Source organism: Physcomitrium patens, chromosome 6 (assembly GCF_059467195.1).
Source record: "Physcomitrium patens ecotype Gransden chromosome 6, ASM5946719v1, whole genome shotgun sequence".
Classification (NCBI taxonomy): domain Eukaryota; kingdom Viridiplantae; phylum Streptophyta; class Bryopsida; order Funariales; family Funariaceae; genus Physcomitrium; species Physcomitrium patens.
In genome coordinates, this window is record NC_143415.1 from 20,568,260 (window position 1) to 20,586,662 (window position 18,403).

At 36.5% G+C, this 18,403-nt stretch overlaps 2 protein-coding genes across 3 annotated transcripts; one reads left to right on the forward strand and one right to left on the reverse strand.

The window, feature by feature from the left end:
* The first annotated feature begins 1,025 nt into the window (after positions 1-1,025).
* Positions 1,026-5,103, forward strand: LOC112283720 (4-alpha-glucanotransferase, chloroplastic/amyloplastic). The gene is made up of 2 exons (XM_073534450.2): positions 1,026-1,665; positions 1,832-5,103. Exon 2 carries the CDS (start codon positions 2,336-2,338, stop codon positions 4,697-4,699), a length of 2,364 nt encoding a protein of 787 aa, XP_073390551.1. The 5' UTR covers positions 1,026-1,665; positions 1,832-2,335; the 3' UTR covers positions 4,700-5,103.
* An 8,535-nt stretch (positions 5,104-13,638) lies between these two features.
* On the reverse strand, positions 13,639-16,856 carry LOC112283179 (nuclear pore complex protein NUP43). 2 transcript variants are annotated; one of them, XM_024521592.3, is made up of 7 exons: positions 16,742-16,856; positions 15,717-16,042; positions 15,407-15,479; positions 15,170-15,228; positions 14,564-14,789; positions 14,252-14,322; positions 13,639-14,099 (listed from the first exon to the last, which is right to left on the reverse strand). In XM_024521592.3, the coding sequence occupies exons 1-7, from the start codon at positions 16,839-16,841 to the stop codon at positions 14,043-14,045; spliced, it is 912 nt and encodes a 303-aa protein (XP_024377360.1). In that variant the 5' UTR covers positions 16,842-16,856; the 3' UTR covers positions 13,639-14,042. The 2 variants fall into 2 exon arrangements, with proteins under 2 accessions (XP_024377360.1, XP_024377358.1); XM_024521590.3 differs by having other exon boundaries at positions 15,170-15,239; positions 15,407-15,582.
* Positions 16,857-18,403: the final 1,547 nt, after the last annotated feature.

The following is an 18,403-nucleotide window of genomic DNA, read 5'->3' on the forward strand; positions in this document are numbered from 1 at the left end:
AACACCCTTACCACCGGCACTGCGGTTGTGCTATCCATGTCCTCGCGAATGGATTCAAGGGCTCGGGTCACGGCAACGCCCAGCTGAAGGTGAAAGGAAAAGATAGAAGTAGCGCTCTTTCGCTGTCTTCTTCTGGCGACAGAGGCATGTCGAAGCTTGCTGTGTGGTCAAGTGACTGAATGCTCACTTTTAGCTAACATTTTCAATATCTGTTCAATGTTCGAGCTGAATGTATCGTAGATCGAGTGGTATTGATCTCCAGCTCCTCTGGAGAACCGACACATTGGAAGCGGAATTTTCGACTGGTGGCCTAAGCTTCAAGTTCTGGGACAACTCTTCACACGATGTGCATTATTATCTGAGGATGATATCCGTTTGACCTAAGTCAATCCTTCACTCCGACATTATGTTCTGAAGGCGCCTATGTACAATCGGGCGTTTCGCGCTCTGATCCTGGTGCAACTACGGTCACACAAGACTTGCAAACGTGGAAGTTAGTGTTTGCATCAGGAGAACAAGAAAACCAGTTGTCGAAACGCACTACGGCCGCTATAACCATTTCCTTGTTAAGGTCTCGCAGGTGTGAGGTCAAATTGTGCTCCTCTCTCTCTCTCTCTCGAACCCTGCTGCTCCAAGCGGATCTCGAGATGTCCTGTCGAGGATTTTCTTATTGCAGGAGGCCTACATTGGGCCGTCGTGGATATTGATGTGCAGATTAACAGATGTAACGTAAGCGATTTAGTGACTCGGTCCGAGGTTTGAAACTGCCTTGGCATTTACTCATGTATAGCTAGTGAGTTATTCGCCATTTTTTACATAAAATTTGGATCGCTCACCTGGTCGCCGCTACAATTGGTGATCTTGTGGCCATCTCCTATCAACCTCCAAAACTTGTCGGTTCTATGTATTCGGATTTGTACTTCTCACCCTGCTGTGGTGTCCAATTTGCCATGCTTGACATGTTGCCTTCATTTCTTTCCAAATCACATTTGGCTGAGTTACCAGTTGCCGTGCTTTTTCAAATGCATTCGACACTTAAGGTTGCCATGTACAGATGCATTCGACATTTTCATTTGCAAATCTTTTTCGTTTAAAACTCCCTTGGAATATTTGAGCGGGATGGTTAAGCCACTTGCTTCAATGACAAACCCCCGACAATGGAAAAGCTAACTGGACAATTCTTTCTTAGAATATTGCTAACAATGAATACAAGGTGTAATTTGTTGTAAGGGTGGTTTTCAAACTGTCAAAGTTGTCATTTAGGTCTCTGAATGCAAGAAAAGTAAACTGCAAAAGAAGATACTCAGCGAGGATTTAGATATCACAATTTGGCTCACACTCAATATTTGCATTTGAACTAATGACATCCTCCTACTGATACAAGGATCCATGAAGAGCCAACCTGCGCACTCTTCGTAAATTCACCGGTTGGTCTCGAAAAAGTTGTTCAGTATCAAGTGAAACAATTTAGTCAGCCCTCAGAGGGTCGTCATGAAGAGTCGAGGTTTGAAGTGGAGAGTGACTTACGTCGACAATGTGTCTTTATCGTTCTTGCTCCGCATTCTACAACAAACATCAACACCGCATTCTCCCTTTGAAGTGGTTTCGTCCTTCAGAAATATTCAAAGCGGAGTGGTGCTCTTTTGCTAGACTATCCACGTTAAGGTGCTCATTTCTCAAATGCAGCCTTGCAAATCTTGCGAATTTGCCAGTGGTGTGATATGGAGTAATTCGTTGTCAACAACTGCGTCACCTGGAATGTTGCAGAGCTTCAAGTGAACTAATGCTTGTCAAGATCCTAAAGCTAATTTCTTTCAAGTACCTGCAGCAGGTTCCTACGAGATCGAAATCTTCGTTGGACGCAGACCCTCATCACATTCGGAGCGCAACATCGACAACCCACGTGGTTCCAAGAGCTGTCCTGAAATCTGTTGCCTGGCAGTTGTGGGAGAGTCTCATGGGAGTTGAAGTGGTTTGTGGATGGTAATAGACATGATGAAGAGTTGCATAGTTTGTAGCACGTGTAACCGTTGGCTCGAATATGAGTATCGATTTCCCTTCGCGTGCCTCAATGAAGGGAATTTGAGCAAATGCTTAGTAACAGATTTTTTAATGCTCTTTCTTTCTTCAAAAAAAGAAATAGTTAGAACATCTTGTCATTCACATATGATGAGAAACCGGAGATGGAAGAACGTAACACAGTAATGTAAAGTTCAAAGCTTTCAAATAAAATTTCAATGGTAAGAAGCAAAACGATAAAGTGGTTCTTTTCAGCAAGATTAACCATTGGCGGAAGAGAAAAATGATTGTCTGAGTTGCTTTATCAACCTTTTCAATGGAGTTGTGTTCGACAAACCCGTATTTTAATCCTTCTGCCATTATTTTCGAATGTTTCGAGAAAGTTAAAAAGTCTTCCATACTGTCAGTGAAGTGTACGAAGAGCTTACCGACAAGAAGACTTTCTTTGGTGCATTGTGAAGCACTGAAAAAAGAACCTACAAACGCAAACTACTTTGTGCTGGGCAACCAAACTCTTACTCCAGGTGAACTATGTTTCTCTGCTGTTAAAATTCAACGAGGCCAACACTTCAAATTCGGAAAACCTACTGACGCAACCAATTTTTTCAAGCGAGAGTGCTTCCAACATGAGTTCTTTAATGCTCTCACATCAAAAGATTTTATGTCTTGTTGCAAGAGCAACAATGAAAGAACTTCAAGAACAACGAAGAAGCTGAGAAAGAATCATTCTCGTCTTCTGCAAGCCGCAGCCGTTGCTTTGCACTCAACAGTGTTTCAGAATAATCACCAATTCTTCACAACTATACCGCCTACAGTTTCGTATTTACCCAACCCATTCAACTATACAAATGGATCAAGATCTTGGTTATCTGTCATGGATTTTGACAAAAATTCAGTGAGGATGAAGAAATGGAAATTAGGTGTAGGAATAGGAGAAGATTTGCCTGCGAAGTATCAAGATGATGATCCCCTGAAGCAAGCACCTCGAAGAAGGTGCGGCATTCTTTTACATCCAACTTCATTGCCAGGACCTAATGGAATTGGAGACTTCGGCAAGGACACGTATAGATTCTTAGATTGGTTGAAAGAAACTGGATGCACCGTCTGGCAGGTTTTGCCTTTAGTTCCTCCGGGAACAAGAGGAGGAGAAGATGGTTCACCATACGCCGGATCTAATGCCAATTGTGGAAACACCTTACTCATTTCTTTAGAGGAACTCGTGAAAGACGGATTGTTGGAAAAAACTGATCTGCCGAAACCTCTTCCAGTGAAACGTATGGATTCTTCCAAAGTCGCGGCTATAAAAAATCCTCTCATATTGAAAGCCGCAGCTAAACTTGTGAGCAAAAGCTCAGGAAAACTCAAAGAAGAGTTAGAAAGGTTCAGAAAGGACCCGAAGATCTCTGTGTGGTTGGAAGATGCAGCACTGTTTGCTTCTATAGATCAATGCACACTCGCGAAGACGTGGTGGACGTGGCCAACTCAACTTCGAGACAGAGATCCAAATGCCATGAAGACAGTCCGCATAAAACACAAGAGCGACATCGACAACTTCATTGCAGCCCAATTTCTCTTCCACCGTCAATGGCAATCCGTCCACAAGTACGCCAACGCCGCGGGCATCAAAATCCTCGGCGACATGCCAATATACATAGGAGGCCATTCGGCAGACGTTTGGGCTCACAGGGCACTGTTCGAACTAGACCCAAAAACCGGAGTACCCATGCAAGTCAGCGGCGTGCCGCCCGACGCGTTCAGTGCAACGGGGCAGTTGTGGGGGAGCCCTCTGTACAACTGGAAAGAAATGGCCAAAGACAGATACGCATGGTGGGCCACGAGGCTACGACGGGCGTACGAGCTCTACGACGAGTTCCGAATCGACCACTTCCGCGCATTCGCAGGCTACTGGGCGATCCCAGCCACGGCACAGAATGCGATGGGAGGGAAGTGGAAGGCAGGCCCGGGCAGCGCGTTCTTCACAGCCATGAGAGAAGCCGTGGGCAAGATCGACGTGATCGCGGAGGACCTGGGCATCATCACAGGGGACGTGATCGCCCTGCGGAAGGAGATCAAGGCACCGGGCATGGCGGTGCTGCAGTTCGCCTTCAGCGACAACGCCGCGAACCCCCATCTCCCGCACAACCACGAGCTCGATCAGGTCGTGTACCCCGGGACCCACGACAACGACACGTGTGTGGGGTGGTGGAAGAAGGCCAGCGACGCGGAGAAGCAGGTCGCGAGGGCCCATCTTCGCTTCGAGGGCGACGCGGATGTGCACTGGGAGTTCATCCGCGGCGCTGTGGCGTCCGTGGCGCGCACCAGCATCGTCTCCATGCAAGACGTGATGGGCTTGGACAGCGCGTCGCGCATGAACATCCCAGCGACGCAGGCCGGCAACTGGGGCTGGCGCGTCGGCGAGTCCGACGTCTTCGAGTCCCTCGGGGAGGAGACGTCGAGGCTGCGGGAGCTGATGTGTCGGTACCACCGTGCCACGCTGGACGCGGAGAGCACCACGTCGAAGGGTGCCACGCGGGACAAGCGATCCTCGCTGGATGCGCTCGGGCGAGCCATAAAGAACATCATTGGGGACAAACTCGGGAACTCGGGGAACAATTCCAATCTCGAATGTCAAGGGAACAACAATGGTGCGAATCTGGAGAAACCCAAGGACAAACCCTAAAAATCCTTTCCAGATTATAAGAACCCTAGAAATTGAAGCATTAAATTAACCCTTAATTGGTTGATTAAAGCAAAGGATAAGTTAAATTTTACAATTTTTTGCAGAATAAGTGATATTATTATGGCTGAAAGGTTTTTTAGACATGGGTTTTTTGACAATATCTTTTTGTTCTTGATATGGATTTTTATCATTCATTCACAAATTTACACATGTGCTATTGATATTTTTATTGTATTACATCTATTAATTAGTGTACATTGCACTTTTTAGCGTTTTTGATGCTTCTAGGAATGTTTCTTTTTCTGAATAATTATTCTGATTCAGAAGTACATATAAAGGTAAAGTGGAATTCAAAACTTTGATATCTTAATATAATGAAAAGAAGCAATTCTAGATTTAACAGATATTATAAAATAGTATTGAAGTAACTTGGATTTTGAAACAATATTAATTTTGATTAGACTATGTTAAAAATAATTGATGTTCAACTTTTGTTAACATTCTCATTGCACCAAATTTTATTTACGAATTTTGTTTTCAAAGTAATCTTTTTGGATTTCTTACCATCATTTTAAATCAATATTGTAAGCATTTTGTAATGAAGAATATAGTAGACTTTATTCACATTCTGGACATATATAGAAATATAAAAGGATTACAAAAATGATAATTCATAAAATCTATTTAAATACAATAATATATATATATATATATATATATATATATATATATATTGACTAGCCTATATTAGTTGAAGTGTCAAAAAATTCCATTGGTTGGAGCATTAGGGTGGTAAAACCCAGTTACAGGCTCAACCTAGTTATTCCAAAGTATCCAATTTATTAAGATCAGAGGATGGGACGAGCTAAGTTGGTGGCAACAACAATGCAAATGAATCCAACTTTCACTTAGTTCATGTAGTGCCATTTTTTTTTTTATTATTTTGTAAATTCATTTTTTTTTTAAAATTCAATAAGAGCCACTAATCAGCTGTTGAGGTATATTGTGTTTTTATTTTATTTTATTTATTATATATTTTTGATTGGCTGCCAAAAACTTACTTGATGTTGGCAAAGCCAATGGATTTAACTACTAGCATTGATATAAAAAAATCCAATATTAAAATTTTATTTTAAACTTGAAGTTTTAAAAAATTAAAATATTAAATCAAATACTTGTAATTTTTTTTCATAAAAATAATAATTATATTTAAAAAATTAAAATTTATTTAAAAAAAATACAAAATATTCAATCAAATATCTTATGAAACTTAATTCTATGTTTTATTATTAAGTTAATAGCACACTTAGCCACAAGGCATAATTTTAATTGCAATACATTATAAGCTTCAAATTTGATGGTCTTAGCATATATATATATATATATATATATATATATAATTTATAAATATTTGATCAATACTATAATTTTTTAAGATAATATTTAAAACATTAATATTTATTCTAAAAATTGCCATAATATTGTATTACAATTCGATCAACAAACTGTCTTATGATTTCTTTATTTCTAATTTTTAGAAGTTTTTGACTTGATGATTCTATATTTTTTTTGTTTGCATCTATTTCTTAAAACTTGTTATTTTTTAGAAATAGACTTTGTTCTTTATAATTGTCAATCTATTTGCTTTTGTTTCTATATAAGAGTATTAAGTCTAAAGAAGAAATATTAGATATAGAATCTAAAATATAATTATAAATAAATAATTTTATGTATAAAGAATAAGAAGTATAAACAAAAAAGAAATTAAATACATATAAATAAAACATATTAATTATCATGAAGATATAAGAAGTTTAAAAATTGTAAAAACTATACAAATAAAGATAGAAGATTTGACAAGATTGATAATTAACAAAAGAGGTACTTTATACCTAAAACCCCAATTTGAAAAGCGATGGTTCAAAAGCCTTATCAAGGTCCATAATTTAGTAAATAACTCTCTTTTTGAAGCTTTATTCTTTAGATGTGGTTTAAACTAAAAAAAACCTTGAAATAGATGAAATCACTCTTTTATTACAAGTCGTAGTATAAAATAGGTACAGTCTATTTCAAGTGTTCAAGACCCTTCTAATCCACAACAATATAAAACCTCATTATAACGTAGGACAAATTAGACCAAAATAAAATTAAATAGAACCAAATAGAATGAGACACAATAGGCAAAATTGAGGAACTAGACTTAAGACAAAACAGAATAAAATATGAAGATATAAAATCCAATTGTATTAAGAAAAAGGGTCCAAAGCCATACCTGACTAGATGCTCCAAAAGGCCCTAGCCAGTCCTATTTATACTTTGTTCTACTACCTTGGATTTTCTAGATTGTTCTTAAGTAGTGGATCCCATTTAAATAGCCACCCTAAATTCTTTTTAGAATGTTCAATGATAGATCCTACATGATTCACTAACTTAACATCAATTCTAGAAACTTCCATGGTTCTAACTATCTATTCCAATATAAATATATTATCTATATCCTATTACAATTAATCTCCCTCCACTAATGTAGACGTCCTTGTTTTGCTCATGATAGTATCTCAAAATTGTCTTTTGGCAATGAGTGAGGTTTTCTGTAGGTTTCCACATTCTATCATGAATGGAATAACTTTTTCAAAGAACTTTGTACTAAAGTTGTAGATGTCTACTACCACAACCAAGGTAGCAATGCTCCAAAATGCTATCTACTTTATATTCTTATTGGTCATCAACTACAATTGATAGTGGTGGTGGTTGATGTCAATCCGGAAAGCGCTTTGGCTTAGTATAAAATTCCTTCAGTTGCAAAATATAGAAGACTAGATAGACCCAAATATGTCGTAGAAACTTGAGGCGATATGCAATATCAAAAATTATTGTAGAAATGTGGAAAGGTCCAAGCCATTGAAGTACTAGTTTACAAATTTGGATTGAAGTAGTAAATGGCAAGTTGGCATTGGAGAATAATACTTGATTATCATCTTGGAAGATCTTGTGTTACTGATGGTTATCTACATATTACTTTTCTTGATTTTATATACAAAAGATGTAATGCCGTGCTTTTTATAAGGCCATTCTAAGCCATTGTATAAATTCCTTTGTTATCAGATTATTGGTGTCGATGAGACAATGAAGAGTTGCTGGTGTAATTAGATGTTAACCGGTATTAAGAAAAAATAGTGAATGACTGGTACTAGCTTGAATACTATTATTGTAAGAAAATTCTAAAAACATCAAGTATTCATCTCAATCATTATGATAAACCACCACAAATGTCCATAGCATATCCTCTCAAATTGGATATGCATACTCTGATTACCAATTTATTTAGAAATGAAAGACTATAGACATGGCAAGTTGTGTGCCTAGTAGCTTGAAAAAGGCTTGCTAAAAACTTTCCATGAAGCATGGATGTTGATATGAAATGATGATACGAAGTAATCCATGGTGACGAAAGACAGTATCAAAGAAGACTCATGCAAGCGCTAGGGCATGAATATTTGAGTGTACTACGCACAAGTGAAGTTGCTTCAAGAGTCAATCTATAAAGATTGTAACCACAATATAATTATGAAGCATTTGTAGCAAAGACGTAATGAGATCTATAGTCACTTACTTTCAACATGTTGTAGGTAGCAAAATTAACTACAATAGTTTAAGAGATATTATATTGCATGCTTTATTACATTGACATGACTTGTAGGAATATACGAAGGCTAAAAAATCATGATCCAAACTTATCCAAAATCATGTCCTTGAGATCTATTCTATAGTCTTCTTTTGTCATAGATGTCCAAATATTGGAATGTCATGTCATTCTTGAAGTATGCACATGTAAAGTATAATATTGTTGAATACATAAATATGTTTCTTGAAACAGAATAAGCCATCTTTAAGAATTTAATCTTGATACTGTATATCGCCCACCTTCAATCAATCACTAACAATCTTGAAATAAACATCCCAATGCATTATTTCTTTCTATTTTGCCTCTTTGGTTAGATTTAAAATAATACTATTAATAGTAGTAAATTTTGTCTTATCTCTTGATTCATCCTTCAAGTCCAATCTCCATAATAAGTTGCATGGTACAATATGTTGTTGCCCTTGCTTATATTCAAGCTGGATATAAAAAAGTTATAATTTTTCTTCTCAATGATAATGTAGTGATTTCATATTTTTTAGATACAAATTGTATAGCTAGAGTCAATGGTCAGTCTAAACAACCATTGGCTTCCTCAAGAGATAGTGTTGCTACACCTTTGTCATATGTACAATCGCTAATTGCTCTCTATCACAAGCATAGTAATTGTACTTTGTCCTTTTAAGCTTGCATGATTTATATACCACAAATTGAAGGTCCCTACAAAAGTCATGTTGAAGGACCACTTCAATAGCAAAGTTGGAAGCATCAATGTGAAGTATACAAGGAAGATTAGGATCATATGGTTGCAATATTGGAGTAGTAATGAGTGCCTCCTTCAACTTATCAAAGGCCCTTTGCTACTCCAGTTTTCATCAAATGAAGCACCTTTTTCTAGTAGGTTTGTTAATGAAGCAACAATATCATCAAATTATGGAACAAAATAGTGATAGTATCTAACAAGGCCTAAAAATGAGCCGACTTCAGAAACATCCTTGGAAGTTGGCCAATCCTCTATTGCTTTCATCTTATCTTGTTCCATAACTATGCCTTTGAAAGACACTACATGCTCCAAAAAGGTGACTTTTGACTTCCAAAGTTCACATTTTGATTGCTTGCAATAGAAGCGACTATTGTACAGCTGATGCAATACTTCTTGAAGGTATTGTTCATGCTCTTCAAAGGTTTTATTATATACAAAGATATCATCAATGAGAAGATTATATATTTGTCCAAAAGGTATCATGGACATACACATGTAAGCCAGTATTTACATGTATAAATAGGTAGAAATAAATAAAAATAGATAAAAGTAAGTTAATTCTATAATATTTTCTATAGAAGCTTTCTAAAAGCTTCATAGATATTACTTTGACTTTATAAGAATCTTCAATTGACTTTTTAGATTAGAAATGTGGTCAACAAGTTGGCCATGTACCATACATGTTGTTAGCTTGAAGACCAAACTAACTATGTGGCCCACACATAGAAAAACTTGCCTTGTAAGTTAAGGCATGTGTTCTACAAAGTCAATACATATTGGAGGTCCTATAGAACATTGCCACATAGCCCCTAGTTAGATAGTATATATAGAGCCATGACTGAAGCCCTCTTCACTCTTATCAATTCCTTTCTTGCTTCTAGTCTAGTTTCAAGGGTCTCTAATTTTCTTGTCTTTTGGCAATAGCCATTCTAGTTTCTTTCTTAATATACATATTGAGTTATTTCTATTTTTTCATCTTTCTTTGAGAGAAGTCCCACTTATTTATTTGTCTTTATTAAGTTCTTGTCCTTGACAAAAGGTCCTAAAATAATCTATTCATGTGACCCATGAAAGATGTTGAAGCATTGGTGAGGCCAAAAAGTAAAATCAACCATTTGAAATATCCATAGTGCTTAAAAAATGTCATCTTTTTTACATCCTCTCTTGCAATAAGTATTTTTCAATAGCCACTACAAAGATCTAATTTAGTAAAGATGATTGTACCTCAAAGTTAGTCAAAAAGATCATCCATGCATGGAAGTGGATATGTATCTTTAATAGTTTGCTTATTGAGGCTTTGATAGTCGATGCAAAGACAAAGTCCACCATCTTTCTTAGGTGCAGAGAATACAAGTGTTCTTCATAGTGATGTGCTTTTTTGAATGAGGCCTTTTTGTAAGAGTTTGTCAAATATCTTTTATAGCTTTTCAAGTTCTTTTGATATTAGGTGATAAATTGGTCAACTTATTGGTTTAGCTCTAAGCAATAGTTTTATTTGAAAAGAGACACCTTGATCAGAAAGCATGCCATTAGGTAAATCAATTGAAAAGACATCTTGATATTTTCGTATAAATTGATCTGCCCATTTTATTCCTTTGATTATCTTTCCTACTCTTGATATAAGATTTGAAACCACCATATATACTAATTGTTTATGCTGTATTTGCTTCTTTATAAAGGTTGTCCCTATGAGTAAGTCTTTGGTTGCAGATTGTCTTTTCTCTTTACTAGATGCTGAGGTACAAAGAATCACCTTGCATCTACAATCTTTAAAGAAGATTGTCCTTGCTATCTAATCAACTTACTTATTTTCTATCTCTAGCCATGGCATACCAATGATAATATCATATCTTAACTTTGTCACCTTAAACCTCTCTTTTAAGACAAAGATGTTAGTCAACTTTAAGGTTTCTTCTTCATAGGTCTTATTCAATATGTTCTCTCAATCATGTGCAAGGTATATACTTCTTCTCTTGATTGCCTTAGTTTTAATTCCAAGCCCATCGACATCTATAATTATCATGCAGTTTTTTGTAGAGCCACAATCTATAAGCATTCGACATAATTGTCTTCTTAGAAGTCTCATTAGATGTATTAGTCAATTTTTTTTATAATTGTTCAAGGCCATGCCATTTGTCTCTGAGAAACAGTAGCTATTCTCAGTACTAGTCCTTGGCACCTTTACTGAGAAGCTTTATTTTTCTGCTTTGTTTCATTATCGACTTGATGAGTTTTAAGATTGTGAATCCACCTTGTCTTATTAGTGCTTGAATTTTGACATTTTGAACAATCTCCGATCTGATGGCTTGGCTCCCAACAATAGAAATACAATCCCTTTTGCATCAATATTTGTTGTCTTTGTGGTGTTAATGATTCTTGTAAGGCATCAATTTCCATTGATATTGATTGTTGTACCATAATATTAGATAGCGGCATAGAACTTTGTGTTATAGGTCATGCTCCACAATTTCTAAAATCTATAGCATCGACTCTCTCTACAATCTGAATTGCATCTTTGAATGTTTGTGGATCTCTTAGCTCTACTTCTCACTAGATCCCATGTTTTAAATCTTGTAGGAATTGATCTATTATCTTTGCCTCAAAAATATTGCCAAATTGAAGACATAGGGACTTGAATTGAATGACATAATCTTGCACTAACTTAGATTGTGTAAGATTTCTCAATTGATCGCCAACTATCTTCTCTGCATTGATGGATCAAAATTGATTTCTAAACTCGGTCTCAAATTCCTCTCAATCACAAAATCCACCTTGACCTATATAGCCTTGAATTTGATATTGACACCAAATGGCTGGTGCATCTCTCAAATAACTTGCTACATATGTAATTCCTTTAGAAGTATTTGCCTTAGATAGATGGAGGTATTATCGCATGTTGAAGAGCCATTGACATACATCTTCTTGTATTAAAGTCCTAGACTATGTTCTAAGCTTACTCAATTTCAGCCTAGCAAATGTCAACTCCTTTGTCCTTGAGGCTTCTATTTGCCCTTGCAAAGTAGCTATATGGCCTAAGAAATGTTGGATTTTGAGCCTCCATCTAGAATTGCTTTGCCATATCTCTCATGCTTTAATTTTTCCGTTAGACTCCACTATTGTAATGCCTTCTCACCTCCCAGTTGATTTTTTAAGAGTAGCTTGTGGTAGCCTCAATGCAGTACCCAGTGTGACCACGATAATTGACCTTAGTTTAGATGATGATTATTGATACACTACTAAAAATAAGTAGTCTAACAGTGATTTTAATATCAATGGAACATGACCAATCTATCTCAAGTCTTCAAGATCATTTTAATCCACAGTAATATAAAACTTCATTACAAAGTAGGACAAATTGGACGAAAACAAAAGTGAACAGAAGCAAACAAAATGAGACACAGAAGACAAAAGTAAGAGATTGGAATTAAGACAAAATATAATAAAATACGAAGATACAAAATCCAATTATATTAGGAGAAAGGGTCTAAAGCCATATCTAATTAGATGCCTCAAAAGACCTTGGACTTTCTAGAATGTTCTTAAGTGGTAGATTCCACTTAGATAATCGCCTTAAACTCTTTTTCACAAGGTTCTATGGTGGGCCCCATCTAAATAACCGCCCTAAATTCTTTCTAGAATGTTCAATAATGGGTCCTACTTGGTCTACTAACCTAATCCTAATTCTAAAAACTTCCACAGTTCTAACTATCTATTCTTATACAAATTTCTTATTTATATCTTGTTCCATAATGTATTAATTTAAATCTAGATTCAAAAAATTATAAATATATATATATATATATATATATATATATATATATATATTTTAAAAAATAATTATTTTATGTATTAAATCACATGGCTTTTCAATTTTTTTAAAAACTACTTCTTTTAGATTAGTCTATTAGAAATCTCAAAAGTCACCACTATTTATACCATGCAGAGAAATAAATTTATTGTACTTTATTTTTTCTTCTTAAAGCATTTTGAATTACTTTTGGAGATATAATGGCAATTAAAGAAAACTTCTCATTTTCAAAAAAATTAAAAAATTAAAAATTAAGTTCACTCACTTTGTCCTCTAAGTAAAAGGCATCTAAGTTTTATTCTTATATATATGTAAGTGCATATATATATATATATATATATATATATATATATATATTACATAATTTTATTTTTATTGTGTAATTCCAAACTTTAAAATTAAATATATTTTTTCAAATAATTTTTGATAAATTCTTATAGCTTACTAAAGTATAATTAAATTAAAATGTTACAATTGAAAAAAGCTATTATTAATTCTATATCTAATATTTGTGATATATTTACTACAAATTCTAAATTTTTGCATTTAAATCAATTTTGCAACAAATACAACTACATTAGCTATATGCATATATATATATACACATACATACATACATACATACATATCATAAAATTAAAACTCTTGTTTTGATCTCTTGATTTTTGATTTTTTATGAAGGATTTAAATTGTAAGTTTCAAATATTACGTCAATCTTCATTTCAATATTTGAACAGAAATAGTATGGTGATTACTTGAATGAAAGAGTTAATCACTTCACATCAAGCTGAAGTGAATACATGAACACCAGGTTTGAACTTGAGAATCATGTTCTGGTTCAATCAGCCATACCACTTCGAAAACATGTCACTACCTCGAAGGCATAGGCATGGATTCCTTCCACAAGTCAAAAAAACATAATCTTGTGGTATGCTAGCTCTTTGCTCCTACGTGTAATTCATTCTACAGACTCGCACTTCTCGACCACTTCTTTACTCAGGCTTGATCTCAAAAACTTGCACCAGTTTCCTGTAACAAAATAATCCATAGCGAATAAAACTTTGATACTACTAACAGAACTCCCAATCGAGAAAAGAGTTGAGCTCTGATGTACTATATATTTCTCATAAAACTACGATGATCGTTTGACGTACAACACACTTTCATGCTCCAAAGCACACACTATTTCCTGCAAAACCAACATAACTCGTAATTCAAAAAAACACCAATCCAAAAACTAGAAAAGAGAACTGTGCTGAAGAACATTCTGAAGCAGATTTAGGTTACAAAAGAAATAAACGCTAAGAAACAGAAGGGCAGTTGAGAGGTTAGAATACTGACAGATCCGAGTTCTAAGTCAACATCAAAGCTATTTATAGCACATGATTCCACAGCCAACTCCGTAGTCATTCCTGATAAGTTAAACACATAATTTCATCAGTTATTGCTGATGCAATTAATGTAAAACTATTTCATGCTCATGAGTTACAAGGGAATATGCTTAAGATAACTCCTAAATAATAACTCAAAATAATAACTCCTGAAAAAATGTCCTTCAAAAACCACATTTCAAAAAACAGGCTAACCTACATCAATGCACAGCACTAAATACATCCATAAAATACACTAGGGTGTTCAGGAGCGGGTACAAACCAGACTCAATAAGAGCAAGAATGCCATCTTCAGAGCACATCAAGACCGGAGGTATCTTTCCGGACTCGCCTTGGCCTACTTGCAGCGCTGGATCTAGTTTCACGTTCCAGATTTCACCCTCTGCACCTGTGCTGGAGCCACTCTTACAGCCCCTTCCTGCAAGAGAGTGGAGCTCATTTTGCCGTCTCAAATCCCATGCCAGGACTGTTCCTCCTGAGCCTCCCACCTTTACAAAGATGCCTTGTGTTTAATCGCATGTTGATTGGTCAAACATTCTTACACGCTAGTATTGTTGATAATTAACACCACAACGAGCTATTTTTGCCTCCAAAAAGTGACTGAACAGACTGTTGAAGTTTGAGTAAACCAAGTGGAGAAGGTATTCACGTTTCAGTGTTTGTATCAACGTTTGTATCAATGCCTTGCATCAACGTTTGGCTTTCGTCTCAGTAAGTTTATTATTTATCATTTTCCTAAAAGGACATTCATTCACGTATTTTTTCTGGATCGACTTGGCCGGTAAAGACACATAGGCTTTGAGGCAATACAAACGGTCAAGCTGAGGCAAAATGAGCTCAATTCAAATATGCGCCACAAATAGTTTACCACAGAAAGATGTTTGCGAGACTGGTGGACATCTACAGTGTGGATGCTACCAACTCCATCTGCACCCACCCTGTTGCGTCCCGTCAGTTCCCCTCTGCAATAGATATCTGAGGATCTTTAGTGTACCAGAAATTACTGAAACCCACACTCCCCTGGTGCATCAACAGCTGATAACACATGTTAATCTACCTATTTAGGTCCATTCTGAAGTGGTGTTCATTTGTGACAAGCTCTTACCACTTTGCAGGGGACTGAGCAACAGCTCCACCAGGCCGGCGATTGTCCCACCATTGAATTCCTGCCCCATGCCCTGCAAGGACAAATTCAGTAGGTGACGCCCAGCAGACTGTTGAGTATGATAGCACGCCACGATTATCATGCAAGCAATCGCCTTGTAGTCCTGACTGCCGGGCCTGCGCAACAGTCCCAGATATGGTCGAAATAGATCTGGCAGAACTAGAGCACAAGATTGTTTCAAAAAGCATGCGTTGTAAGACAACCCAGCAGGTCAGTGGCCATGCAACATTATCTAGGGAGATACTCTTACTTGCACCAAATTGATTCTGCCGTCGCTGCCCACCGTAACACACTGAAGGGTATCCTTTTGGATGTCCAAAGCCGATGGAACGTTCTTGTGCAGGCGTTCCAGAACCAGAGGTGCAGAGTCCAAAGAAGGATTCATGGCATCGATAAGAAAGACTTGCAAAGAACCAGTCTCCGAAGCTAGAGCAAGAGCAATGTTGGATTGGTTCGAGGAAGATTTCATTGCACTCGTGCGGGTGCTCAAATCCCAGGAAGCTTGGGTCTCCATCCATGGTGCTTGGCCTTCTTGTTCAGGATCCTGAAGGAAAGCAATTTCGAGAGTGGAAAGGCCTGTTTGCAAACACATGAGGGCAATGCAGTTTCAGTGTTTCATGCACAGCAGAACCATACATGGTTCAACAATCTTGCTCGTGAATGAACAACCTTGCCGAGACTACACCCCAGGTTATACAATAGAAAATGCAAGTGGCTACTGCTAACAGTAACGTAAGTATTCAAGTCAACCACATCGAACTTAAAACATACTTTGATACCCTGTATAGAAACAAGTAAGCCCGCGTTTAATTCTTGGAAGTGAAATGCAGATTCTATCAAGAATAAGACTCCGTTATTTTCTCAAATTTGTCAATAACATGTCAAGGAACCCTACCACAGCGTACTGTTTACCCTTGCACAACCCTAAACCCACACATCCGTAAACCTCTGCACCAAATGCATGTGAGAAGAGGAATGATTAACACTACATTACGCATGAAATCACGTAGCAATTATCCCCTAGAGCACAAGCACCCTGAAACAACGGAAATGGCCCATATTGCAAATCCAGACAAACACTGGTTCCTGAATCAGCTCATATCCTATACCGATCGAATCCAACGCCCCGAACGCAAGAAACCGCGACGGAATTCGAGATGTAAGCGACGTAAAACGATCCAAGCGCATCAAAGTGAGGAGAAGAGAGTGTAGCGAGTCATTCAATCCACAGCTAAGAGCAAGTCTGAAGAGAGACCAGGGGTTCAAGGGCATGACCTGTATCGGCATCCCAGAGTGAGAGTGCGAGTGTGGAAGGAATGGGAAGCCATCGCAGGCCGTCGACGTACTGGCCCTGCGGGATCCTGTGCACCTCCATCGCCGCCGCTGCTGCTGCAAATTCGTCGAGCTTCGAAAACCGTTGCAATTTCTACGTAAGCTTAGGAGCTTCGAAGTGCTCCTCCCTTCGCTGCCGAACCCTCAGCTTCCCGCCAAAATACAGTCCACGTGTGCCGCCTATAATCCACCTGGCAAGCCCCCCTGCGACGACGTGGCACCTGGACCTAGAATGAGCAGTCACTTGACTATAAACGTACCAAGGTTTGGAATTATATCATTTGGAATTATTGTAGCATTTAAGTTGGACTTTTTGAGAACTGCCTTTTCATCAACTTCCATAAAAAAAACATTACTTTGAATAAAAAATAAAATAAAAAATAAATCTATGTAAATGTTTTATTTTTTGATATGAATAGTGATATTTTTGTAGTTGCATAGGACTATTTTAGTCTGAATGACAATACTCATTGTAATATATATCATTTGTAGTAACTATATAATTAATAAGGTGAGCATAAAAAATTAATTTTTAGATATGTTATGTTTTAAATATAATATTTTTGGAAAATAATATATATTGGTAATTTTAAGAATTATTCTTTCATTGCAAATCAAGTATAAGAATCACTTTTAGAATAATAACAGAAGGCTTAGGCTACAAGCACATCTTAAGTTATTACACTCAAGCCTAAAAAAATTTGGAGATTTCTGATTGGTTGAATGTTATTACATGGATCTTGCTACTTAATACAACTACAAGGGGGAAGGAGAGAGGGAAGATATTAGGAGGGGAATGACAACTCTCCTTCTAGTAGTTTCCTTGATTGATCAATGGACAAGGTCAAGAGATAATGTTCCTTATAATGATCTACATAGATAAAGCCGACAAAAAAGAATTATAAATTTGCACCTATCTTAATAGTTTTTTTCTTGATTTTCAAAGATTACCATAGCACATATTAGAAATAAACCATCTAAGTTCCCATCTTCTTCCTACACATTAAAGGCAAGTGGGTGCTAGTTTCAAACCTTGAATTTAACTTTGTCAACAAATTTCATGTGTAAGTTTCTAAAAGTTACTACTTGTATTATTCTCACCAAAGCAACTATTTTTAAAGAGAACTTAAGCACATAATTGGATTGTATAACAACATAGCTCTCAACATCCATTTGTTTGACTCCTCAATAAAATTTTGAGTATGTAATAATTCCATCAATCATTGCTTTGTTAAGTAAGGATAGTGGTCTTGCATTACAAGCCTTTCACAAGCTAAATTATTTTCAATTGGTACTTTGTATACCATCAATACTCTAATTTTTGCAATGATGTAAATTCTTATACAATACTATTCTATCATCTAGACACATACTTGAGCATCAATTCCATATTTCCAAGTATTATATTATAGATTAAAAGTTGGTATTTCTAGTATTTTTCTCCACACTTGTATTGAATACCTTCTCGAATGCTTCATCAATGTTTTTCAAATACATATAGTGTACTACAAATAATTGTAGAACTATTAAGCTTTATACATTTTTTTTTTTTTTTTTTTTTTTTTGCATTGGTGGTTTATAAATATTGTACATATTGAGGTTGTA